Raw genomic sequence first — 27388 nt, 5'->3', positions numbered from 1 at the left:
AAAACATTCGGATGTGCCGTCTACGTTCCAATTGCTCCACCACAGAGAACTAAGATGGGACCACAGAGGAGGATGGGAATATACGTAGGATATGAATCTTCAAGCATTATAAAGTATCTTGAGCCAACAACCGGTGATTTGTTTAAGGCCAGATACGAAGACTCACAGTTTGATGAGTCAACATATCCGTCCTTAGGGGGAGATAACAGCCGGTTGATAACAAAAGATTTGGAATGGTTTAGACCATCAACATCTTGGAAAAATCCTCGGACTAAAGATTGTGATTTAGAAGTCCAAAAGATTATACATCTTCAAGAGCTAGCTAATAGACTGCCAGATACATTTGCTAACCCAAATAGAGTAACAATATCACACATCCCAGCTTGTAATGCACCTATAAGATTAGACGTCCAAGATGGACAATGTCAAGTGGCTACAGAGTCTAAGCAACGCTTAAAACGTGGTACACCAATTGGTTCCAAAGACAAACAGCCTCGGAAATCCAAGAAAGGTGTTGGATCCGAGAGCATCAAGGAAACCGTCCAGGACATAGATGGACCGGTCGAGCCGACCATGACGGTTGAGCCAAGTGTACCGGCCACACCCGATGATCCGGCCGTTCCTCAAAGTGAGGTCCGGGACGCTGGGCTTCACGGGACACAAGAGCCGGACAATCAAGAGATCTCTATTGACCATGTAATGTCTGGAAAACAATGGAACAGAAAAGATATCAACGTTGATGATTTATTTGCATACAAGGTAGCACTTGAGATCATGGATAAAGATGAGGATCTAGAACCCACGTCCATACAAGAATGCATACTAAGATCAGATTGGATCAAATGGAAAGAAGCTATAAACGTGGAGTTAGAATCATTGAGAAAGACAGGCGTTTTTGGCCATATAATCTTGACACCAAGAGATGTCAAACCAGTGGGATATAAATGGGTCTTTGTAAGGAAGAGAAACGAGAAAGGAGAAGTAGTGAGATACAAAGCACGGCTTGTAGCACAAGGATTCTCACAAAGACCAGGAATAGACTATGAGGAGACTTACTCCCCTGTGGTGGATGCGACTACATTAAGATATCTAATCAGTCTGGCCGTGAAAGAAAACATTGATTTACGCCTAATGGATGTAGTAACTGCATACTTATACGGTCCACTGGATAATGAAATACATATGAGAGTTCCAGAGGGTATTGAGCTCAAAGATAAGAAAGGTTCTCGAGAACAACATTGCATTAAGTTGAATAAAGCCTTATATGGTTTAAAGCAATCAGGTCGAATGTGGTACAACCGATTATCCGAGTACCTAGTGAAAGAGGGTTATAAGAATGATCCAATAAGTCCACGTATATTCATAAAGAAATTCGACAGCAAGGGCTATGTTATAATGTCAGTTTATGTGGACGACCTGAATATAATAGGAACCCGTGGAGAGATTTCCCAAACCATCGAATGTCTAAAGAAAGAATTCGAGATGAAAGACTTAGGGAAAACTAAGTTCTGTTTGGGATTACAGTTTGAGTATAAAGAGAATGGCATCCTTGTGCACCAAGAAACTTATACAGAAAAGATACTCAAGCAATTTAATATGGACAAAGCTCATCCCTTACCGTGTCCTATGGTCGTGAGGTCCTTAGACATTGAGAAGGATCCATTCGGACCTAAGAAACTGAACGAGGAAGCACTCGGATCGGAGGTGCCTTACCTAAGTGCCATTGGGGCCTTAATGTACTTGGCTAGTCATACTAGACCGGACATAAGCTTTGCCGTGAGCTTACTATCTAGATTTGGTTCATGTCTGACCTTAAAGCACTGGAACGGAGTGAAACATCTGTTCAGGTATCTGCAAGGAACAAAGGATCTTGGTTTGTTCTACACCAACCGGCCAGGAGAGAACATGGTCGGATATGCAGATGCTGGGTACTTATCTGACCCACACCAGGCTAGATCTCAAACAGGATATGTGTTTACACATAGTGGAGCCGCAATATGCTGGCGTTCAACAAAGCAATCCTTAGTAGCCATATCATCTAATCACGCCGAGATCATAGCCATGTAAGAAGCAAGCCGTGAGCTTGTTTGGTTGAGGAACATGACCAGCCATGTCTTAAGAGAGAGTGGTCTGGCCGTGGGACAAGAGAAGGAGGAGCCAATGATCATCTACGAGGACAATGCAACGTGCATTGCTCAGCTCAAGGAAGGATACATCAAGGGAAACAGGACAAAGCACATCCTGCCCAAGTTCTTCTTCACCCACGACTTGCAGAAGGCAAAGGAGGTTCAAGTAGTTCAAGTTCGATCCAGTGACAACTCAGCCGACCTCTTCACCAAGTCTCTGTCAACCTCAACGTTCAGAAAGCTGGTTCATCAGATAGGGATGCGCCGGCTGAAGGATCTCTTGTGATACCTTCATCAGGGGGAGTGTCATGCGTTGTACTCTTTTTCCTGTCTACGGTTTCCATTTTTCCCACCTTGGGTTTTTGGTTTTCCTAGAGAGGTTTTAACGAGGCAACATCGTGCATGATACGAGCCCATGTGGTTATAGCATCCAAAGGGGAGTGTTATGAACAATGTGGATTGCTAGTAACCATATCAAGGAAGAACGGACCGCGTCCAGGCCCAAGTCCAAGACCGCGACCAAATAGGAGAGAGAGGCGGCTAAAGATTAGGCCGACTATAGTATAGGATGATTTCCTTTTCTCTTCATGTTTATCTTTAAGTAGATTTCATATTTCCTTTAGGATAAGAATTTGTACTCTTTCCATTTCTTGTAATCCCTATATAAGGGAACACTTTGATTAAGAAATAAAACACACGATTTCCCCTTTGTTCACACCTAAGGCTACCCTCGAAATATCACGGACTGTACAAATATATTCCACTTCCACTATTTTTCTATTTCACGTTAACGTGTGTCAACTAGATGGAGTTCCCCTTTTTTCCCCTTGATATGCATATATATAGTTGATCAATATTAGGTAAAATATATAAACTTCCCGGTCAAACTACCACCATTGGACATTCTTTAATCCAAATGATAGTTCATCAAATAAACAACAACAGTATTATCCCATAACAAGTATATAATCACAAAAAGCCAACTAAATATAGCAAATAAACAATCACTTGCAGTTATAGATAATACTTGAACTCAAATAGTGAGATCACACGTCTGAAACAAAAAAAAAAATATACATGAATACTTATATTCTATAACAAATACAAAATATTAGGCTTAACAAATACCAAACATCCCGCGCGAAGCGCGGAAACGCCACTAGTTTTATATAAGTTCAAACGTCTTAGAAATCCAAACAGGCAATTCATAGCTTATATGGACAACATCATGCAAATATATATACTCGAGTACTATATTAAGACATATCTATCTTTTTATTAGAAGTATGTTTCAGTTGTTTTCCTTATATATATTAAGCAGATTTTTGTAGGTACAATTATCATGTATGGTTTCAAAGATAATAAATTCGCCCTGTCTTGTCGACTTTATATTTTTTTTCTTTCATGTATTGCAAAATCACTGATCGTTTTATTAATGAACAAAACTTCTCTTTAAATTCACGGCACTTCTTATCACCAATTAAATTGCCATATATATAAGTAATAAAAAATATTATTTTTTACAAAAAAATTTAAAATAATAGAAAAAAAATAATAACGTCAGTTTTAACGACATTAACGCTGTTAGCTAAACCCTAAATCCTAAACTCTAAACCTTAAATTTAAACCCTAAAACCTAAACCCTAAATCCAAACCTTAGATTCTAAATCTTAAACCGAAACCCTAAACTCTAAAACCAAACCCTATACCCTAAACCCAAACCTTGGATCCTAAACCCAAACCCAATACCCTAAAGTTTTGGGTTAATGTTGATGTTGTTCTTTTAAGGTTTAAGGGTTTAGAGTCTAGGGTTTGCGTTTAGGGTCTAGGGTTTAGGTTTACGGTTTACAGTTTGGGTTTAGAGTCTAGGATTTGGATTTAGGGTCTAGAGTTTGAGTTTAGGATTTGAGTTTAGGGGTTAGGGTTTAGATTTATTGTTTAGAATTTAGGATTTAGGATTTTGTTAGTGGTGTTAGCGTCGTTAAAATTGGTGTTATTATTTTTTCTACTATTTTAATTTTTTTTTAAATCAATATTTTTATTATTAATTTAGTTGACACTTTGATTGGTGATAAGAGGTGTGGTGAATTTAAAAGTTCAGCCTAAGAGTGAACCTAAGTTTTGTTCTCGACAAAATCATGATTGGGTAAAAAGTGGTTTTTGGAAAATCAAAAACTAACATAAAATCTAACAAACAATCAACCTCTTAATTGTTCCAATAAAATTCTCAAATTATATTGACGTATTTAAACTCACAAAAATATACATTTTTAGTATTATTTGTAAGGAAATGTATTTTACGTTTGTGAAATATGGCATATTTAATGTTATAAAATGATCACATGTATCCTATAGATTCAATATATAGTTTAATAAAGAGAAATACTTTAGGATATCAATATCAATTTTTTTTATCACAAATACAACACATAAGTATCAAAATAACTAAAATAAGTTTCACTAAATAGGTGAATTACACATATACTTTTAAGATTAACTAATATAAACTTAGAAATTTAGGATCTGGATTTGATGGATATGGTTTAAAAAATAATAATAACTAAGATTTAAAATAATAATTTTTAAAATAGTTTCAAAAAGAATTTCTGGATTTCAAAATAAAATTTCGAACGAAAATTCGAGAAAATTTATTTTGATCATTTTTCTTTTTAACAACATTTATCTCTTTAACAACATTTATTTTGATCATTTTTCTTCTTTTGGAACCAAATACGATCTAAAATTAGAAAATTTTGAATATACCCGAGTATCTATCTTAGTTTTTGTTTGGATATGATTTGGTTTTATCCCAAATTATGATAATTTTTTGGTTAGTTCAGTAAGGTTCTGGTTGAATCCAGTTTATTTCTTTTGTTTTCCAATTCTACGCAGCCTAATTAACTCAATTGGGCTGGGCTTAAATCGTTTGAAATATTTTTTTTTCCTCTCTATTTCCTAAACCCATCCAGGGGCACCACTAGGGTTCCCTTTGTAAAACCCCAAATCATCGTCTCTTCCTAACAAAAACCAAAACCCTAGCTGCTTCCTCTCATCTCTTCTCTTAGAACTCAGCGGCAAAAGATGACGGTTGAAGCAGTTAACCCTAAGGCCTACCCGTTAGCTGATTCTCAGCTAGCGATAACAATCCTCGATCTTGTCCAGCAAGCTACGAACTACAAACAGCTCAAGAAAGGAGCTAATGAAGCTACCAAGACATTGAACCGTGGTATCTCTGAGTTCGTTGTTATGGCTGCTGATGCCGAGCCTCTCGAGATCCTTCTTCATCTTCCTCTTCTCGCTGAAGACAAGGTATTGGCTTCTTCTTATCCTTTCTTTTACCTTACAAATCTTGATGGACGTGTATGCATTTGATTGGTTGGCTTCTTAGACATGAATTTTAATGTAGTAAAGACTTTGACTGATTGATTAGCATTGAGAAGCTCATTTGTTGCTCCAATAACAGACCTTAAGTGATGTGTTTAGTCAGTGCTGTTGAATCTTGTATATATTGTTTTATTACATAACACTAGTTTGTATGCATTGATTCATGAATATTGGACTGACATGAGACCAAAGACTGTGATTCACATTTGAAGCATATTGTTCTTGTTGTTTTTGTCTAGTTGAAACAGGTTGCATATGCTTATCTTTTAAGTTTTTTTCAATAATCTTTTGTACCAACATTCTGATCTGTATCTTAACAGTTGTTCTGTCTCTACCTTTGAATGGTTGCAGAATGTGCCGTATGTGTTTGTGCCATCGAAACAAGCACTTGGAAGAGCATGTGGTGTGACAAGACCCGTGATTGCTTGTTCGGTTACATCAAACGAGGCTAGCCAGTTGAAATCTCAGATTCAGCAGCTTAAGGATGCTATTGAGAAGCTCCTCATCTAAGGATTTGTTGGTGGAGTTATGAATGATGGGTCTTTTTCTCCATTTTATGGAATAAGGCTTTGACTGAAGTGTGTTTGTGCGAGTTTTAGCTTATGATGAAACGAAACCGTATCTGTTTTTGAAGTTTGTAATGCTTTTATTTCATGTTTGTGTTGGTGCGAATGTAGTTTTGAACAACAATGATTTATGAATCGAGTGTCTTAGATTTGGTTCATCAGTTTGGTATTTTGGTCTTTTCTTGGAGCACCATGGGAGATTTTATATATATGCTTCCACAAATGTTTTTCAACCAAAGGTGTGGAAAGTTCAAAACAGTGTCAGAATAAAAGTGAGCATCATTAATTGGTTAAATATTTTGAAGACCATTTTACAAGCTCAATATTAATACTTTTATTAAGACTAGTCGTTGTTATGCTTTTAAATATTTTGATTTTAGATGATAATCTACGATAATTTGGAGTTAGATTATATATATTAAAATTCCAACGGGTAAATGACGATGATTGGGCTATTTTTTGTATGACGATGATTGAGCTATTTTTTGTTTTGATTTGTCAAACTTTTTTGGTTGTCCAGAGTACGGTAGATCAGTTTTAAAATTAAATTATATTATAAACCACGTTTAGACGCAGAGGAAAATCATTATCATTATTGAGAACAGATGTAAAAATCTTAAAACAAGCGGAAATCATAAATAAGTTGGTTGAACTTTTCGACGAAGAGGACGTGTAGATGTCTTGGGATTTTTTGAGTTGGAGAACCTGAAATTATTTCGAATAAATCAGTGAACATAACTTAGTAATATGAATCAATTTATTCAATTAATAGAATAGGTAGACATACTTGGAAATAATGAGATATCCATCATCAGGGAAGGAGCGTTAACTTTGATTCCTTTCGGTTGATAGCTAGAATACTGCATAATAAGTAAATGTGAATTATTAAATAGATAATCATAAAAATATTCAATTAGATTCTGAATTTAAAATTTTACTTACTCCCATGGGAATGAAGGCGGTTGAAGATTACTTTGTAGACTATGTTCTTCACCTTTCGTGGGTGTGAATCTCCGCTTTTGATGATTTTTAATCCTGCTTTGCTCGTCACACGTGAGAGAGCCACGTACAGTTGACCATGTGCGAAGACATGTCTAGGTAGATATAGGATAACCTCTTTTAAACTTTGCCCTTGGCTTTTGTTGATTGTCATTGCATAACACAATCTGATAGGGAATTGTCGTCGACGCAAAGTGAACGGCAGCTTTGTTTCATCATGCAAGAGAACAATTCTTGGGATTAAAACTTCGTCTCCAATGTGTGACCCAGTGATTATGTCTGCCTTAAGCATTCTTTCGCCTATGTGGGTTAAGATTAAACGGGTACCGTTGCATAAACCTTTTTTTTTGTTTACGTTTCGCAGATACATAATTGGGGCCCCAACTTTGAGAGTGAGTTTATGAGAAGGAAATCCTGGAAATTCCATGGAATTGAGATACTCAATCGCGTATAATGTATCATTTTGGTCAGACTGAGTATCCGAAACCTCGAAGCTATCGTAGCTGTAGTAGTCTCTTGACTCCCCGTCGGTTTTGGAGATTGTATATGCATTGATTTCATCGACGGTATCATTTCGGGGTGTGAGTATAGCTTTATCAGTGTAGGAACCTTCGGAGGGCTTTATTTTGTTGACATCACCATATGCAGCATCGACAACTTGTTTTAATGATTCATCCTTAGTCTCTTGGACCAATGAGTTGTCGACGATTATCATTTGTTCATGGTAGCCATTATCCTCATCTTCTTGTACTGATTCTTGACGACCTTCCCCGACTTTGAGAAGCCACTCAGAGAACTCTTTCTCGTCCTGTTTGACTCGCATATTTGTTTTTAAAGAGAACTTGTGGCAGCTATTCCATAGATATGAATGACTTATCGAAGCTAAGACATTATCTGCTCTACTACCTTGTGAAATTACTGGTAAGATCTGTCTAAAATCACCACCTAACAAAACTATCTTGCCGCCAAAATTTTGATCTTTTGCTGGTGGATTTTTCATAGACATTATGTCCTTCAAAGTTTTGTCAAGTGCTTCGAAAGCATGCTTGTGTGTCATAGGTGCCTCATCCCAAATTATGAGGTCCGTTTTCTCAATAAGTTCAGCCAGCATTGTACCTGGTTTGATGTTGCAGAGCTTCTCTTCGGAGAGCTTCAACGGAATATTAAATCGAGAATGAGCGGTTCTCCCGTTAGGTAGTAGTAATGCGGCTATTCCTGAAGAAGCAATCGGCAGAACGATTTGTTTCCTTGAGCGAAGTCTGGATATAATGGTTTTGTATAGGAATGTTTTTCCTGTGCTCCATGCGCCATATACAAAGAATAGTTTGCCATCCTTTCTATCAACAGAGTCTAAGACTGATTCGTAGATCGCACGCTGTTCAACATTAAGTAGGTTATACTGGGTGTCATGTCTTAGTGTTTACTCGGCAACATCGTAATCCATTTCTTGGTTCCACAAACTGTTCCCCAATTCTTTTAGCAAAACAGGTTTGATCTTTGGCATCTCTTTAATAACACTTAATGAGCGGTCATGCATGTGCATCAACTTTTTCACTTCGATTAACGTGTATTGCTCAAGGGTTTCTTCATCCAGTTCAAGATTTGTGTGACCTAAGAGCCTTTGTCTCTTGTGAAGTATATTCTCGCTCATTGATTTCCATGAGTGTTCCCATAGCTTTTTAAGGCTGGCAACGAAGCAATTGTTTAGGAATGTGACAAACATATCGCGGATTTGGAATGGAGAAGCCGTTCTAGCACCCTCTGACATACTCTCGTGCCATTCAACATCATTGTCCAAATATCCTCGTGCGTGGCAAACCGATTTGAAGTCAGGGTATTTCACATCGTTAAACGTTTTCAGCTCGTCATAACTTCTAGGACCCTTAATCTTATTTATGAGGATCCTCAGATAGTATCGCTCACTTGCGGATGGATGGACAGCCACGATTCTTCCAATGGTTTTTCCTTTTTTACGTTCCGTCCAGACTTTGGTACTGTTGTTCCATAAGAAATATTCAGGTATTTGCACATAAGTTAACGTACGTGCAAACGCTGACCTTCTGCATAAGACCATCCATTCAGTGAACACCGTCTTCTCAATACCTGGCTTGTGGATTACACGGCCGAGGTTATCAATTGATTTAATTGTGATATTATGCTCACCTTCTAAGTGAATAATAAGCTTCTCAACTGATGGCTTTCTTTTATGTATGTGGAATGCGAAATTACGCCACATAGACTCACAAGCTGATAAATACCGAGCATCAATGTAGTCTTGGATCTTATTCCGTTGCTTTATTACTCTTTCCTTTGGTTCCCCAGAAGGTACTGTGTCAGAGGTAGTTGCCGCATTCCCTTTTTCAATAACTACAGATGCTCTGTCAACACCCTTTGTTATGTACTTGAATAAGTACTTCACTGCACTTGTACGATTACACCATTCAACATTAATATGAGCTTCGTACTTCTTCAGGAGCTTAACGTTATGAGGTACGACAAATGTGTTGTTCAGGATTGCACCATCCTTCACCACAAACTTATTTTCATTCCGACGGCGACGATATAATAGATACCCTGATATGTCAATCGAAGTATTGTCATTATACGGTCGAGGATACTTTTTTGTGCACACATTATTCTCCATACATGGTGACTTCCGATTAATGACCCCACATGGACCATGGATCATGTGTTTTGTCACTAAATTGTAAGCTTCCGGGTCTTCTTCTTTGTTTGGGAGCTCGGCTGAAATAATTTCATCTACTTCCTCTGCACTTAGTGTTCTTGAAGAGTTTCCAAACCACAATAATATATGTGCATGAGGGAGCCCTCTTTTTTGAAACTCTATCCTGTGGAGGGCTGCCGTGTATGGCTTGAAAAAAGTCCCTTCTTTAAAATCCTTGAGTAGCTGATCTAACTTCATTTTGAAGACTCGACATTCAATGTCTGGTCTATCATTGGGAGAGTTTCCACCATATCTCTCAAGATGCTCTTTGATCTCTCTCCAGTTAGGATTGGCCGTCATTGTGATAAACAAATCTGGATTCTCATATTCTCTGCAAATAGCCATCGCATCATGGTATTTTTCAACTAAGTATCGGGGCCCACCGGTGAAACTTGGCCGCAGTATGAATCTTTGACCAATAATTTTAGCATCAGTGTTACCCTTGCTAACAGCATCGAGTACATTACTGTAGAGTCCGGCTCTCAAAATATCTTGATTATTCCTCGCCCACCTTAGCCGATCTTCTTCGATTGCTGTAAAAACGTCCACAACATATTGATGGAGGAGACGACCACCTTTAACCAACGTCATCCCTTGGTTGAGACGCGTTTGTATCTGAGCAGCGTAGTATTGGCGTATGGTTAGGAATTGCCTTGTTTTCGAGGTGCCTGTCTCAAGATGTAATGGGATCTCGGGGTGAAATCCATACTTACCATATGGAAACAGAAGAGGATATTGGAGGCTCATGTATAGTGGGTGATCATCACATATCTGCTGCAAAGTGTCAGATTGGAATTGGACCACTATATCTCGTACTCCAATTGTTGATGACATATCCCCTACGATAAGGCCGGCGACCTCACCTGTACTCGGAAGATCGTATTCTTTTCCTTTCCCTTTATCTGAGAGCAACTTAATATTAAACTCTGTCCCATTGCTTTCGTAGTAGTCACGTGCCCGTCGGAAAATCTTAGCCAAACAATTATTCTCATCAATCATCTCGATAAGGCGCTCTAAGGTTGTCTCATCAAGATTACCTTCTGTTGAGGTTTGCCCCATCGCATTTAAACGGTTTCTGATTTTGTTGCCCGTATCAAATATGTAAAGCTGGAGATGTTCTGGGGGTTGGCCTTGTCGCGGTATAAGCGAGCCTATTCTATGGTGGGTTTGACCTTGGATCTGTATAGTGTAAGGACCGGGCGCATGCACCACACTATAATCCATTTTCATTCCAATGGAGGTGAAAGCCAGTATAGAATTATAGACACGGATGGTATCTCGAAACCACCTAGTCCGAAGAAGTTCTTCTAACAGGGCTGGAGGTTGCTTGATCGGAGGAAGCTTTATTTGGCCATGATTACAGCAAATTGTGAATGTTGGTTCACCGGTTTTGGAGTCTGTACCAGTGCTTTCCGAAATCCACATTAATGCACCACATTTTGTGCATGTTACGATTGGGTTATCTTCGGCTTTAGATGTGGAGCATTTATCTGTAATAAAATTTGATTCAAGTTGTTAACACATAGTGTGTTTAATATTTTATATTTAACGGCGTTTAATATTTTTTAAGTACTATAAAATAACTTTTAAATATAAAAAATGTTTAGACTTTGAAATTTTAATAATTTATAGATATATTAGTTTTACAAAAGTTTCCTTATTTAGTTTTATTATTTTAAGATCTATTTATTGTAAGATAAGGGAAAAAAATGACTTAGGGTATATACATTAATTGTTTTTTAAATTTTGTTTACATTTGCCTTAATTTATTATGTTATTTGGTGTGTATAATATATGTTTTATAGAATTTAAATTTGGTATGAGATATAAGATTACAATATCTCAAAAAAATATACTTAAGTGATAAGAATATATAAAGCAATTTTGTTGTGAACATAAGACAACCACTATAATGATTGGTTTAAATTTATATAAATATCTATACATAGGAATTTTTAATTTATAATTTTAGTTGGACTATATATTTTCATAGATTTTTCTAACAATTTATTATCTTAATTTTTTTATCAATTTGTGTAAAATTTTGAACCGGCACAAGTTGAGACCGATTTTTTTTATTAATTTACAGAGATTATTATTTTACGGAGTGTTAATTTGTAGAGGTTACACTGTATTGGATTTTGCAAATATTGTTTTTTCATTCATTAGAGGGTTTTTATATTATGTACCTTTTTTTTTGTTCGAGTGTGTCGCAAGTAATGTTGCCGTGATGGAGCATCTGAATATAAGGATAAACAAAGAATATTATAATTCGAAATGTATTTATACAACTGGATTTTTTATATATGATTCTTACCCTGTGACTGTGCCGAAGCTCGTTTTGATAGCAGGATGACCTTTCTCATATTACGTACATTTTTTTGTTTGACTGATCAGATTCAAAGTTATTAGTTTAAGAGGATACTAGATTTTGACCCGCGCTTTAAAAGCGCGGGAGTATTTTCGGCTTAATCCAAAAAAAAATTTGGTTATGGTTCAATTTTTGTTTTTTTAAAGGTAAGATATAGAAACCGTTCGGTATTTGGTTTCAGTTTGACTATTTTGGACCTGGGCAAAAAAAATCAAATTTGAAGAACCAAACAAAATCCAATCCGAAAAGTAGTACCAAACCGAAATAGATTAAATATCCGAATGAGTTCAAAAATTTTGTATTCAGAGAACCGAAACCGAATATGATCTGAACCAAAGTATTTCAGATACCTGAATGTATCCGAAATAGATTTATATACTTAAATATATTAATTATTTTAAATTTAATATATAAAAAGTATCCAAAATATGTATTATATTTGAAATTTTCCAAAAGTAAATGTTTAAATTAGCTAAACAATACTCAAAACACCAAAAATACTTGAAATATCATTGTTTTTTATCCATATACTCATACCAAACCAATCTATATGTAAAGTTTAGGTATTTTGACATACATTATTCAAACTTATATAATATATTATTTTAATTTTATATTTTTAAATTTTAATATATATATATATATATATATGAATTTAAAAAAATTTAAAATAATTTAAACGGGTTGTGGATCCAACCCGCCAGAAATTTCAAATATAATTCCTTTAAATATATATGGTCGTCTTCTTGTTGGTTTATTATTTTCTATAACATTAAAATCGGCCTGTATTATTATTATTCATATTGACATCAATCAATCTATAATGAAGTTGTTAAGACCATGGATTTTAATATCCATCAAATTTTGGAAAGTATTTTTAAATAAAATTATGAGCATGTTAAGATTTGCTAGAAATCGGTATTAATTAAGGAATATACTGATAATATTCTTTAAACGAAAACTATATAATCCTAATATTCTTATATTGTTTAAAACAATGTAAATAACCATTAGAAAACCATTAATTGATAGATTTATTATAAACTCTAAAGAGCTTCTAGGTTATTGATCGAGAGAGATGTAGTTATTGTAAATATCGCAAAGTGATTTCTTGAGTACTTGTCATAGCTTTTGTATACCAGAAACCCCAAAAGCAGAGGAAGCCGCCAACAATGAAATGAGAAGAACGACCATGGCGGAGATAGTCGAAGTAGCTACACCATCCGAGGCAGTCATTTTCAAGTGTTGGTTAAAGGATGCGCCAGTTGAGGAAATTAGTGATTGATATGAGATGTGCGACTCATGGCTCTACCATCAACTATATATATGTGGTGTCATCAAGAAAGGTGGAGTTATTGAGGGTATGAATAAAGAGGGGGAGATGGAGAGATAGGAGGATATTAAAAGTTCTATGGATATTAATTGGAGAACTAGATTTTTGACCCGCGCTTAAAAAGCGCGGGTTCTATTTTTGTTGTTTTATCAACAAATAGATCGATAAATCTTTTATTTTGATTATATAAAATGTCACATGATCAATTTTCAATTATGCGGGTCAGTTATTTGTTACTTAGTTATATAAAAATGGTAGATATATGAATAGTTGAATATTTCTATAAATTAAATATAAGTCATATGATTTGATTATATAGAATAAGAAACTTTATAGTTTGTACAGTATGAAGAAATTGTGTTTTTTAAAATGTCTCACACAACCGTTTTATGTTTGTAAATAAGTTAAAGAATGGTTGTATTTTTAGACATATAAAGCTGTCCAATTTTTTTTTAGTTTTATGATAAAGTCTTAAAATCATTTAGTTAGAAAATTTCAATATCTAATATTACTTTTTAAATTATTGGAGATTTTAATTTATTTGTTATTATCAAAAATGTTTATAGGCTATGAAATGGATTATAAATAAACATAACCCATTTGATTAATTAACATATTTGGCTATCAAAAGTTTATAGGCTACGCTTCTCAGATTACCAAAACAGTTTGATATCGCAAATATTGTGGAGTTAGAAGAATATTCTGATTATAAATTTGGAATAATATCCTGGGTGTACCTTCGTTTTAGATTATAAACGGGTATTAATAATGGGGTATATTCGCTTGCTTAAATCAAAGGTACGTGTAAATCAAGGTAACATCATAATCCTTAAGCATGAATTTAGGTTTTATCTAAGTATATTGTTGTAGTTATATAAGCCCAAAGAAGTTAATTATTTAAGCCCGATTGTAGATTTCATTTAAGTATATAATTCTCTTGTTTTAAAAGTGGCGGTGAAACTAATACGTCCAAATCAAAGTCCATTTAAATTTAATGATAAGCCCAAATTTCGAATGACAATAATGCCATTAATGATAATTTTAATTTGTTCATAAAAGTAAGGTCAAAATTGGAAAACTTAAGTATTTCATTAAGGGTAAAAAATGGGAATGATCCCCTTTTAATGGTATTGATAAAAGTAAGGTCAAAATTAGAAAACTTAAGTATTTCATTAAGGGTAAAAAATGGGAATGATCCCCTTTTAATGGTATTGATTTAAAGAGAGTAATGTAAATTTAATGGAGGAAAGGCGCAAGATCAAGCTCTGGTCGCAAAATTTAAAAGTTGTAAGTTTAACAATGGTTCAAAATAATAATGGTGTGTGGAAACCCTAGAGCATAAACGAAGAAGAAAAGGATATGCTTAAACGGTTTGTTTGGATCAGAATAATAGAAACTTTAAATAGGCTTCGATTTTTTTTTAATAAACACGGTTCACTAATGTGCTAGCGAATAGAGGAATCGGTTAAAAATATCAGATAACGCAGCACTTACGTCATTCATAGCCATTGGGCCAAAATCATATACCGAAATTAAATCAAACCAAACGAAATAAACAAACCAAACTCAGAGATGAAAGTAGGACCTACAGCTTAAAAAAATGCTTAGGTGGACAATTTCAGGAGAGAGCAAAATTCTCATATTAGACTATGTACAATGGTGTCAAGATTCAACATCTTCCACTTCATCTTTTAACACTCTATGTCATCTTCTCTTTCTTTCACACCATCATTTAACACACATTAAACTTTTATCCACTATAATGATTTTGTTGAATAAAATTCAACATTCTATTTTATTAATTAATAATTATTTTTTTCTATATCCAAATTAAATAAATCCAGTCTCTATTTATATATAGTGTAAAATGATAAATTATAGTATAAGAAATAAAAATAAATTATTTAATTTATAATAAGATTAATTGATTTTAAATAATTAAGAAAATATCAAAATATCAAAATATCAAAAATCTATAGAAACTGACATGTGTCGTCAGTGGCCCAAACTTTCTACTTATTTAACATGTTGAATCTTTTCAACACCAATTAATCTACATCATCAAATTTCATTTTTATACACCCTCATTATAAGAATTCAACTGTTGAATCTTTTATTCAACACCCCCATTATACAGTTTTATAATATAGATTACCTGGTTAACTAAAATTTGTTTTATGGGCCCCTTATTTCGTGGGGGTGGTGCACCCATTGTCTCTTCCTCTAAGCCGGCCATGAATGTCACATGTCCTATATTGCATTATTATTATATATATTTAGAAACATAATTTATTGATATTAAAGAACTTTTGATATTTCTAAAGATACAACTCTGACCCGATACTTTTTGACAACAAGTAAAAGTTATTAGTCAAACTCATATCCATAAATATATTTACCAAGTATTTGAATATTTTCACATTTATAGACTTTTTACATATAATATTTACAAGTTAAGAAAAACACACTAGTTCAAACCAAAATAAATAAAGATCAAAGTTCTCACCAAGTGTTTGGAAAAATTGTTGATGGCTGGTGATCAAATCATGCATGCACAACATGAAGTTTTAGGTTTAAGTTAGAAATTCTTGGATACGAGTTTCGTTTTCGATTGATGAAAAACATTTATCCCTAATATTTTTTTCTTTGTTTCTAGCTATTGATGAAACCAATAACTATTTGAACGGTAAATTATGGAAGTTATGTGCTGGACCTCTGTTTGATACTCCAGAAATTGGAGAGAAAGTATATTACTTTCCACAAGGGCATATAAAGCAGGCAATATTTTTTTATCTTCTTTGAAACTTTTATATCATTTCACTTATGTTTTAATTTGTAAGACTTACTCAACAATTTGATTGTATTACCAGCTAGTTGCCTCTATGAACGACGAACTTTGTCAACTAAAAGCAATTTTTGATATTCCTTCAAAAATTTGTTGTAATGTATTTAGTATCAACCTTAAGGTATGCCTCTTTGAGTATATATGTTTCTTATTTATAAAATACGGATGATGTAAAATGACTTAGACTGTAACTGATATTTTTTAAGGTATATTTTATGGATGTTCCTAGGTAGAGACCAATACTAATGAAACCTATGCAGAAGTTTCTTTGTTGCATGATATATCTGTAAGTAGAAAAATAAAATTTTATTAATTTTAACATTAGCTCTTCTTACAATTTTTTTTAAGTAATTTAATTAATTTTATGTTCTCAGGATGTTGAAATCCCTACTCCTAAAAACGAAAACAACATACAAAACATTAACTATTTCACCAAGGTGTTAAGTGCTTCTGATACCCACACAAATGGTGGTTTTGTTTTGTATAAAAGACATGCCATTGAATGTCTTCCCCTGTTGGTAATTACCCTGGGCTTACATTAACTCATATTGTAAATCCTTATATAACATTTTATATTTAATGTTTTTAGGATATGTCTCAGCTACCCCAAGTCAAGAGATAATTGCTAAAGATATTCATGGTCATGAATGGAGTTTTAAACACACTTTAAGAGGTGACCATTCTATATTTCAATTCAAAATTTGTGTTTTTATTACTGATCTATATTTTGTTTACAAACAATCAACTAGGTACACCAAAAATACATCTTTTCACATCTGATTGGAATGAGTTTGCAAAAGGAAAAAAATTGGTTGCTGGAGACTCTTTTGTATTCCTTCGGGAAAAATATTTGTTTTGTCATTTTAGATCTCTTTCGGTCCTTAAATTTATATTTTAACTATTTGCTATTCTAGAGGAGAGAATGGGGTATCGCGAGTTGGTATCAGTAAAGCAGCTCATCAGCAACACAACATACCAACATCTTTAATTTCAAAACAGAGTATGCACCACAGTGTGGTTGCTACTGCACTGAATGATATTAGAAACAAATGTATGTTCGTTGTGTTCTATAAGACAAGGTAGTTTTTTTTTAACTCTAATTAAACATTATGTAAATAGTTTATTGAAAATATAATTTTATTTATCTGATGTGATGATATCAGGTCGAGCCAATTCTTTGTCAACTTCGATAAATTTGTAGATAGAGTGAAAAATAAGTTTAGTATAGGCTCCAAATTTTCGATGAAGTTCGAAGGAAAAGATCTAAATGAAATAAGGTAAATCTTAAACATTTATTTTACTTTATTTTTTCAAAATATGATTACTTACACAAATGATTTTACTACACAAGATACAATGGAACAGTAGTGGGAGTGAGAGATTTCTCCACTCATTGGAAGGATTCAGAATGGCGAAGTCTAGAAGTAAGTATAGTATTAGTTCCACTTACGTATATTATTTTAGAATATATTTTAAAAAGAGTAATATATAATATCCAATAACTTTATTTTATTGGTGCAATGGGATGAAGCTGCAACAATTCCAAGACCTGATAAGGTATCTCCATGGGAGATTGAGCTGTTAACACATTCATCAAACATTTCCAAGTCAGATGATCTAAAACATAAAAGTCAAATCGAAGTACATGAGTTTGGTATGTAAACATTTCTCAATGAGTTAAAACTTCTTTGTGAATTAGTTATAATTCTATTGATGTGTATAGGTTCAAAAATGTGGGCTCCTACCTTGTCCCAAGGCCAAGAATTTAGACAGTCAAGCATACAATCTTCCATGAGATTATCATTCCCTACCATCTACAATGAGCAAATGGTTCAAGCAATGAAAGAAACGCCAACCACAACCGCAACTACTTGCTGCAGACTGTTTGGAGTTGATCTAATGGTTCCCGCTATAACAAAGGATCCAGTGGAACCTATTGACTCATACAAATTTTTTAAGATTTCTAAAATCTTTGAAGACGAAAGGGTTGACCATGTCCAAGCTAAAAGTCGTACTAAGGTATGACAGATCACCATCTTCTTATTTTTTTACTTATTAGTCAAGTTTAAAACTATTTATTATGTACAACTAAAACATTAGAAAACGTATATTTTAGTAAAATGTTATGTTGTGTATAAGGTAAATTTAATATATATATATATGCTTTCATCCACGTTTTATTCTAATATTAGATTTTGATTAAAATTGCATAATTTTCAATAGACTGAGATTACTATAAATTTCATATGCTCTTGATATGGTTATTGCCCAGGTTCAAATGGAAGGTGTCATAGAAAGGACTGTAGATTTAACTATATTTGATGGATACAATCAGTTGATCGATGAACTAGAAAGACTCTTTGATATCAAAGGCGAGTTGCATATGCACAATCAATGGAAAATGTTTTTCATATATGATGATGGAGATATGATGATTCTTGGAGACGATCCCTGGCCGTAAGTTTTCTTTATTTTCTATTTTTTCTTATTAGTTGCAAAATTTATTGAGTAGTTTTATTTCTGTGTAGCAAATTTTGCAATATGGCTAAGTAAATATTCATATGTTCGAAGAGGATGTGGGATAGCAAATAACAGATTCTCCAAAGGTGATCCAACATTAACAACAACAATCTTACCACCAGATGTCAACAACAATTAGAGAGAGTTTTGATTTTAAAAAATAAATGTTGCTTGTTTTTATTATATATTAAATAAAAGAGTTTGAAATTTGTGTAACTTAAAAATATATTATGGAGTGTTTTGGTATTTGATGATGGGTGTCTTGTCTAGCGGTTGAAGTTTTAAATGAAACAAATGTCTTTTTTTCTTCTTTTTAATATTTTGTTGACTTGTTTAGTATTGTGCGTGTATGTCTTTTTGGTATTACATATATTATGGAATGTTTTGGCATTTGATACTGGCGTGTAATCACTCTTCTCAAGAACTCTCTGCTAGAGGTAACATGACCAATCAACTCCGTGGATATGACTTATATAACGAAAATCGGAAATGCTACTCCCAAAACTACTTTCACATCTTCAGAAACTTGGAGTCATCTTCAGGTTCAGCTTCCTGTTGTTCAATGGCATCAGTCAGTGTTGTTCAAAGGCTCAATCCCAAACATGGGCTAAGGGGTTGGGGTCTCATTGTTCCCTCGGATTGTCTTCTTTGCGCAAGCCACCAAGAGAAAAGACAACACATCTTTTTGGTTGCTCATAGTCCTTTGAGATTTGATATTTTTTCTCGTCCAAACTCCATTAGTGCTGTTATCCAAGCCGGTAAGGTGCATTGACATTTCCAGATTGTGCTTCAGGGAGCGAGGAACAGATTGAACAGAAGTGTAGTCTTTGTAATGAACACCACCGAGCTTATAAATTGTTCCCTTGTGTGTATGCACGCTCTAAAGAAGAAGAAAAAAAAGAAATGAGTTAGTAGTTAGGTGATTAAACTAAACACATATCACAGGCAATGGAAATCTACTCAGAATAGCACATAGTTCACTATATCAACAACTTAGCATTATACCAAACAATTAAGCAAGTTAATCTAGTTGAGGCAGAGTTAACTCTAGGATTATAAATTTTCACAATCAAATAATAGTGAAGAAAACAAAGCTTTTCCAGGGTTCAGTCTGCAGAGTCAATGGCAAGTAATCAAAAATATGCAAAAACAAAATAAGATAATACGAAAAACTGAACCAGATTGTGGTTGGCTCATAACCAAGAGATTATGATTTGTAATCTTTCCATTTATCTATGACGGAGTTGATTGGTCATGAATAAAGATAGACTTTTCCATTACTTTTATAACGCGTTATCAGCACGAAACTCTAAATCCCTTATCTAAGACCCAAATCGAAAAATCCTAAAACCCTAACCCTAGCCGGTGATCCGACGAACCCTAAACCCCGATTGCGTCTCTTGTTCCCGCATTGTTCCAGCTCGCGTCCCCGATCAGCTTCAGCCCAAGGCGTTCTTGATCCTAGCTCAAACGTTCGCGACCCGAGAGCAGCTCAAGCACGCGACCTCTTCCTCGTTCACGACAGCATCAGACAGCTCGCGTCCGACGATCAAGGCGTTCCCGATCAAGCAACAAGGACGTCCGCGACCCGATAGAAGCGACTCGATCCATTCCAGCTCGCGTCCCGTTCGTGCCCAGCTCGCAGCTCAACTCCTTTGGTGGTCCGATTCAACAATCACCTAAGATTAAAAGGTAATTCAAAACCTAAGAACCTATAATCGAATATGGATTGATTGATAAAGAATGAAACCGTAAAACCCTAATCTTTATGAATCAAAACCATAGGGTAATAGATCAAAAATCATAATTGAGTAAATCGAAGCTCTAAAAGTTCGATACCCCAAACCCTAAATCATGTTCCTACATGATTAAAACCCCAAATCGGTTTTTACAAGTTAAAATCCGATAAACCCTAACCCTATATCTATAAACCCTAAATAATATAAGTATCAGAATTAATTATACTATAATTATGAAATCACATATTAAAACCCTAATCGAATATTTTGAAATCAAAACTGTTTTCGGTTTTGATCGTTGAGGTTTTAAATCTGATTGAATCTGATGCTATGTTGTTAGAATTGTTTGACAGTTAAATTGATAGATTTATTTTCTCATCCTGCTTGGTTAATTATTCATCTGATTTAAAATTGTTTAAACCGACCATCCTGTTAAAACATTGATTGAATATGATAGGTTGCTAGCTTGCTTTGCTTATATAATCCGATAGGTTGATAGATTGATTGAAGTTTACTTGTTTAAAATCCGAATGATCTGATTGCATGATTCTTGAGGTTTAATATCATCTGCTAGGATTGATAGTTTTGTAATCTAATATGTTTTAAATAGAAACCCTAAATAATCCGTATGATAGGTTATATAGATCTGATTTGGATGTCTTTGAGAATTGAGAATCTGTATGCTAGGTTGATAGATTCATGATAAAATCTAATGTCTTGAGTTTTAAGATTGTATGCTAAGTTCGATTAAATTGATTGATCTGATTATATGTTTTTGAGGTTTGATAAATTCGGATACTAGATAAATTATTTACACATAGTTTATGCTAAATACCAATCAGCCTTGAAACTAATTCATTGAAATTCATGCTTGAAATCTATATTCTAGTATTGCTAAAATCAGCCTTGAAACTGATTCATTGAAATTCATGCTTGAAATCTATATAGTAGTATTGCTAAAATCAGCATTGAAACTGATTGAGTGATTAATAAATTTTTTTACTAGTCTTGCTAAAATGCATTGATTGTTAAACGCTAATTGCATGATTAATTGAATCTGTTTTTGCTAGTCTTGATAAACCATAATATTATGAGCACATAGAAATAGTATTGCTGAGACTTGCTAGAAATTGATTGATTGATTAAATGCCTTTAAGATTGATAGTCTCATTGTCCTCACAAGATTGAAATCTGAATTGATTGTTTTTAAAAGTAAGGCTGCATGAAAATTATACATAAATACTGAGTGATATATGATTTGAGATGTCGAAAATTAACCTGGATTTTGATATCCTAAATCTCTCTGGAGATAATTGTTTACGGTGGGCATTGGATACAAAGATTATCCTAAAGTCAAAAAGACTTGGTGAATGTATCATAGAAGGCAATAATGCCAATGAGAAAGATTGATATATGGCAATATTAATTATTAGCCATCATCTTATTAAGAGTCTCAAAGATCAGTATCTGACTATAGAGAATCCTCTAGACCTTTAGACAGAGTTAAAAATCGAGATATGATCACCAAAGAACGGTGTTATTACCAAATGCCCTATTTGATTGGAGGAATCCCAGAATCCAGGACTATAAGTCCGTGGATGAGTCTATTGCTAGCTGGGAAAAATAATAGATTACTGATGAGAAACAGTGAATTGAGACCTCCTGAATTAACCCCATTACCTGATACCAATAAGACCGCAGAAGAAAAAAAAAGAGAGGTAACCACGTCCAAAATGATAGACCACACGGTCATGGCCGTGGAGGGTGGAAATGACGTGGCCATGGCCACTATAACACATTTGGCCGTGGGAATCACTATGGCAGAGGCCGTGGGTATGGTCAAGGTAGTGGCCGTGGTATATCCTTTAAACCACAAAGCTCGACCAAATCAGTGTGCCATAGATGTGGAATGCGGAACCATTGGGCTAAGATATGAAGGACTCCCAAACATTTTTGTGACCTCTATCAAAGAGAGTCTGAAATGGAAGAATCCCGAAACCCACTTGGTCTATAAAGATTGTGAAAATAATTTAGAACATGATCAAGATGATCTTATGGAATATGAGACTTATGATTGCCTAAAAGAATCAAATTGATAATCTGATTTCGACATCAAACTTGTGTGATTGCTTTGCTTGTATGCTTTCTCTGATTTTTATCTCCTTGAATTTATTTCTATTACATTGTCTGCTTAGAATAAATGAATGAATGATTTTTCTATATGAGTACACTGAAAAACGCCAATATAAGTACTAAAGCAGGTATCGCCAGTGTGAAAGAAGACTATGGCTAGGCTAATATGTTATTGCCTAATGGTATGCATCTAGAAATCAGTGATGTCTTATATTCACCCAGCTCTAAGAGCAAGAGCAGCCTATTGAGTTTTAAGGATATAAGAATGAATGGTTTCCATATTGAAACAATGGGCGAAGGAAACAAAGAGTTCCTTCAGATATATGTATAAAATCGTCCAAGGCCATAATAAGTCCTAAAGACTATACATGCATTCTCTACTGGCTTAGACTATGCATAGATCAGTATGATATAGGCTAAAAGCCTGCGAAAATATACACTTTATGGCACGACCGGATTGGCCATCCTGGTCCAAACATGATGCGATAATTGATATTCAAAAGACACACATTAAAAGATAAGAAGAGTTATCCCAAAGAATCTCACGTGTGAAGCATGAACACAAGGAAAACTCATTAGGCCATCACCAGTACGGCTACGAGTCCCTTTTTGAGAAATAAGACTATATGTCTAGATAATACTGGTGAATATATGTCCCAAGCGTTTAAATGATTATGGTATGTCCATGGGGGTAAGTGTGGACAATTCTGTGATACATGTCCATACCAAGAACGGCTTGGCCGAAATCTATTAAAATGCAAATAGCTGATTAATAGACCATAACTTATGAGGTCAAAACTCCCATTCACAGCTTGGGTCACACGAAATTTACATGCACCTTAAGTTAATACGCATCAGGCTATTTAGTGAGCATAGATATCCCCTATCACAATTATTAACGGGCCAAGAGCCAGACATACCCCATCATAAGACATTTGGATTTGCTGTCAATGTACTAATTGCTCCACCAAAGAGAACTAAGATGGGACCTCAAAAGGAGGATGGGGATATATGTTGGATATGATTCTCCCACAATAATAAAGTACTTTGAGCCAACTATGGGTGATTATATTTGAGGTCAGGTACACGGATTATTTTAAGACCAGGAGGAGAAAAAAATATAATAAAGCTGGTAAAAGAATGGTAAAAGAAATAGAATAGAATCAACCATCAATGTCTTGGCAAGATCCTTGGACTAAAGAATGTGAAATAGACGTCCAAAGATTATACATTTACAAAGCTAGCTAATCAAATGCCAGACACATTTGATGACTCGAAAAATAATGACTAAGTCATATATAAACCAGCTTGTAAAGCACCAACAAATTTGATGTCCAAGAAGAGACACAGTCAAGTTGTTACAGAGTCTAGACAACGTATGAAACGGGTAGACCAAATAGGTTCCAAAAGATAACAATCCTCGGAAACAAAAGAAAGGTGCAGAGAATGATAATCAAAATCCAAATCCGAGGTTACTAAGGAAACCATCCCAAACATGGAGATAAGGCCGGCCGGCTCTAAGGTACAGGTATCAAACAATGTAGCTTGGGACGCCAAGCTGCAAAGTATTAAAGGTCCTGATAATAATGAATCTCAAACGATTATATCATGTCTGGAACATAATGGAACCAATAAGGAATGTCGACATAAAATGATTTATTTGCATACAAGGTAGCACTTGAATTTATGAATATAAGCGAGGATCATGAACTCACGTCAATATAAGAGTGCGCACTCGTAGAACAGATTGGATTGAATGGAAACGTGGGGTTAAATAGTTTAAAGAAGAAATGCGTATTTGGCCATATGATTTAGACGCCATATGATGTTAAAACCAGTGGATATAAATGGGTCTTGTGAGGAATAGAAATCGTGAGATATAAAGCTGATGTTGCACAAGGATTCTCACAAAGACTAGTAATAGATTTTGAGGAGACATACTCCCATGTGGTAGATGCAACTACTTTTAGATTTCTCATAAGTCTGGCTATATAAGAGAGAAAATTAGACTTGCAGCAAATTGATGTAGTGACTGCATATTTATATGGTCCATTGGATAATGAAAGTACTAGAGGGTATTGAGCTGAAAGAACAACAAGTTCTCGAGAATAATATTGATAATTATCAAAGTATATGATCTGAATATCCTAGGAACCTCTGGATACAATTTCCCAAACAGTTGAATATCTCAAGAAAGAGTTTGAGATGAAAGATCTTGGAAAACAAAGTTTTGTTTGGGATTACAGCTTGAGTACATTAACAATGAAATCCTTGTGCATCAAATAGTATATACAGAAAAATGGTACTCAAGAGATTTAATATGTATCAGTCTCACCCATTATCTAGTACATGGGCGTGAGATCACTTGTTTTGGACACAGATCCATTCAGTCCAAAGGTGGATGATAAAGAAGTCCATTTAGTCCTGAGATGGACGATGCAGAAGTCTTGTTTTAGATACTGATCTGTTTGGTCCATAAGAAGGACGATGAAGAAGCCTTTGATTGTGGTTTATTTTATACTAACCAGTCCAAAGAGGAGTTATTTGGTTTTGTTGATTTGTTTTCAGACAGGTTATGTTTTACAAATGGTGGTACACGCATATCACATCAACATCATCCAAGATTTCGTGTGTGTGTATTTGAGGTCGATGACTCAATATGTTCGATCAGATTGTGGCATGGCCGATGGTAAAGAAGAACCAACTATCATGTTCGAGGACGAAGCATATTCTGCCCAAGATCTTCATCACCCACAGATTGCAGAAAATTGGAGAGGTCCAAGGGACCTTCAGTAATGTCCAAATCATGGGGAGTAATGTGTGTTGTACTCTTTTTCCTTCACCATGGTTTTGTCTCAATTGAGTTTTCCTGGTAAGGTTTTAATGAGACAACATTAAAGCACATTACAAGCTCTAAATGGTTATGGCATCCAAGGAGGAGTGTTATGAACCAGATTGTGGATGGCTCATAACCAAGAGATTATGATTTGTAATCTTTCAATTTATCTATGACGGTGTAATCTCCTATATAAGGAACCTCTATGTTATGAATAAAGATAGACTTTTTCATTACTTTTATAACAAAAACAAACTTAAAACAAGAGACTTTTACTCTGAGTTTGCGTATAAGCGCTCTAGAGACCGATCAAACATACAACATAAATCTAATAAAACGGGCAGTAAAACCTACCTAAGTTCACTAGAGTAACCACCTATGTCAAGAAAACCTATGTGAGTCGCAATTCATTTAGTAAAAGACGAAAATAAAGCCTAAGGTTCCTAATTGCATACACTAAGTTTCTTCCCCCTTTCTTCTCTGGTCTGGCCTTGTTTATATACACCTCCAAAATCGCCTGTATTTTCATTTTCCTGTTAATCCATTTCTTCCATTTTCTCCCATCTTTCTTTATTTGTCGAGATTTAAGTTTCTCTTTCGAAAATCTTTCATTATCATTATCATGTTTTCTTCCTTACTCCTCCCCAAACAAAGTAAACCATTGGTATACCTTGGTTTGTATGAATTTTAATCATGTCATAAGTCTGGTTTCAGCGTATATATTATTGTTTTGGAGTCATTTTAGGGTCTTTGCATGTTCATGTATACTTTGGAGAATTTTGGAGATTCTGGAGTAATTTAAAATGCATAACTGTCCAGATGTGTCAGAGGTTTAGCACCGGATGGAGGTCTTCCCACCATTAGATGAAGCTCATAATTTTACACAAGAATGAGAACTAAGTTAGCTTTTAAATTCCGCCAGTTTAGAGGTCGATCCATTGGTTAGATCAAAATTTATCCGCATATTACTGAAGAGTGTCCGTCTGATGCGCGAGAGAACTCTTAATATTATGGACCCCGGGACGGTCGCACTGCTCGCCCTCATATATGAGCCAGCCCTGTTTATCGTGTATGACTTCCAATCTAAAAGGACATATTTAACATTTGTTTTTATTAAAAGTATATATAAATAAAATTCATAAATTTATACATTTTTAGTTATGATAATTTGAAAGCATAATGTGTAAATCTGGAAACCTTAAAATGATATGCATTTAAACATAATCAGTGAGAAATTTTTCGTGGAACTAAAACCTATTAGAATCAATCATTTCAGAAATTGTTAAGCCTATTAAAAGTATATTTTTTTGAAAATTAGAAGATTGTAATCAAACACACGTAGTATATTTTTAAAGGCTAAAACTGAGTAAAAAGGTTTTTCGAAACTAAAATTTATAAATAGTTATGCATGATCTAACATGTCACACAAAAGGTTAATTTTTTGTTATCAATTGAGAATGCCATGATTAAATATTTGAATATATTAGTTTAGTAAATGAGTTGGTTTGAAAAGTTTTGGGAAATTGTCAACCTAAGCCGAAAATAAACCAAAATATTTGAATATATTAGTTTAGTGAATGAGTTGATTAAACTAAACTAAGCCGAAAATAAAGAGCATGTAAAATGTTTGGCATTTTCGGCTTAGTTTGGCAATTTCCCAAAATGGAAGTTCGGATAGTTCTGTTCAAAACCATTCCTACAGAACTAGATTGAAATTAATGTTCGGTTCGATTTGGTTTGGTTTGAAAGTGAAAAATTAGGTTTGGTTTAGTCTAAGATACTGATACAGCATAGGTGGGACTTCGCAACCA

The 27388-nt window shown here is 34.5% G+C and overlaps 3 protein-coding genes across 3 annotated transcripts; 2 read left to right on the top strand and 1 right to left on the bottom strand.

The window, feature by feature from the left end:
• The first annotated feature begins 5094 nt into the window (after window positions 1-5094).
• On the top strand, window positions 5095-6234 carry LOC106381583 (NHP2-like protein 1). The gene is made up of 2 exons (XM_013821498.3): window positions 5095-5435; window positions 5862-6234. Exons 1-2 carry the CDS (start codon window positions 5208-5210, stop codon window positions 6018-6020), a joined length of 387 nt encoding a protein of 128 aa, XP_013676952.1. The 5' UTR covers window positions 5095-5207; the 3' UTR covers window positions 6021-6234.
• A 458-nt stretch (window positions 6235-6692) lies between these two features.
• Window positions 6693-13407, bottom strand: LOC106378268. Its single transcript, XM_013818424.1, has 5 exons — window positions 13311-13407; window positions 8508-11290; window positions 7050-8450; window positions 6864-6936; window positions 6693-6781 (listed from the first exon to the last, which is right to left on the bottom strand). The coding sequence occupies exons 1-5, from the start codon at window positions 13405-13407 to the stop codon at window positions 6693-6695; spliced, it is 4443 nt and encodes a 1480-aa protein (XP_013673878.1).
• Window positions 13408-15016: 1609 nt separating this feature from the next.
• On the top strand, window positions 15017-18902 carry LOC106379956 (auxin response factor 22-like). The gene is made up of 13 exons (XM_013819802.2): window positions 15017-16075; window positions 16161-16249; window positions 16375-16470; window positions 16579-16635; window positions 16724-16880; window positions 16951-17022; window positions 17266-17428; window positions 17513-17626; window positions 17701-17772; window positions 17864-18003; window positions 18073-18368; window positions 18622-18806; window positions 18878-18902. Exons 1-13 carry the CDS (start codon window positions 16033-16035, stop codon window positions 18900-18902), a joined length of 1509 nt encoding a protein of 502 aa, XP_013675256.1. The 5' UTR covers window positions 15017-16032.
• The last annotated feature ends 8486 nt before the right edge of the window (window positions 18903-27388 follow it).

The sequence above is a fragment of the Brassica napus genome, chromosome C9 (assembly GCF_020379485.1).
Source record: "Brassica napus cultivar Da-Ae chromosome C9, Da-Ae, whole genome shotgun sequence".
NCBI classification, from domain to species: domain Eukaryota; kingdom Viridiplantae; phylum Streptophyta; class Magnoliopsida; order Brassicales; family Brassicaceae; genus Brassica; species Brassica napus.
This window is presented reverse-complemented; position numbering and strand designations above follow the sequence as displayed.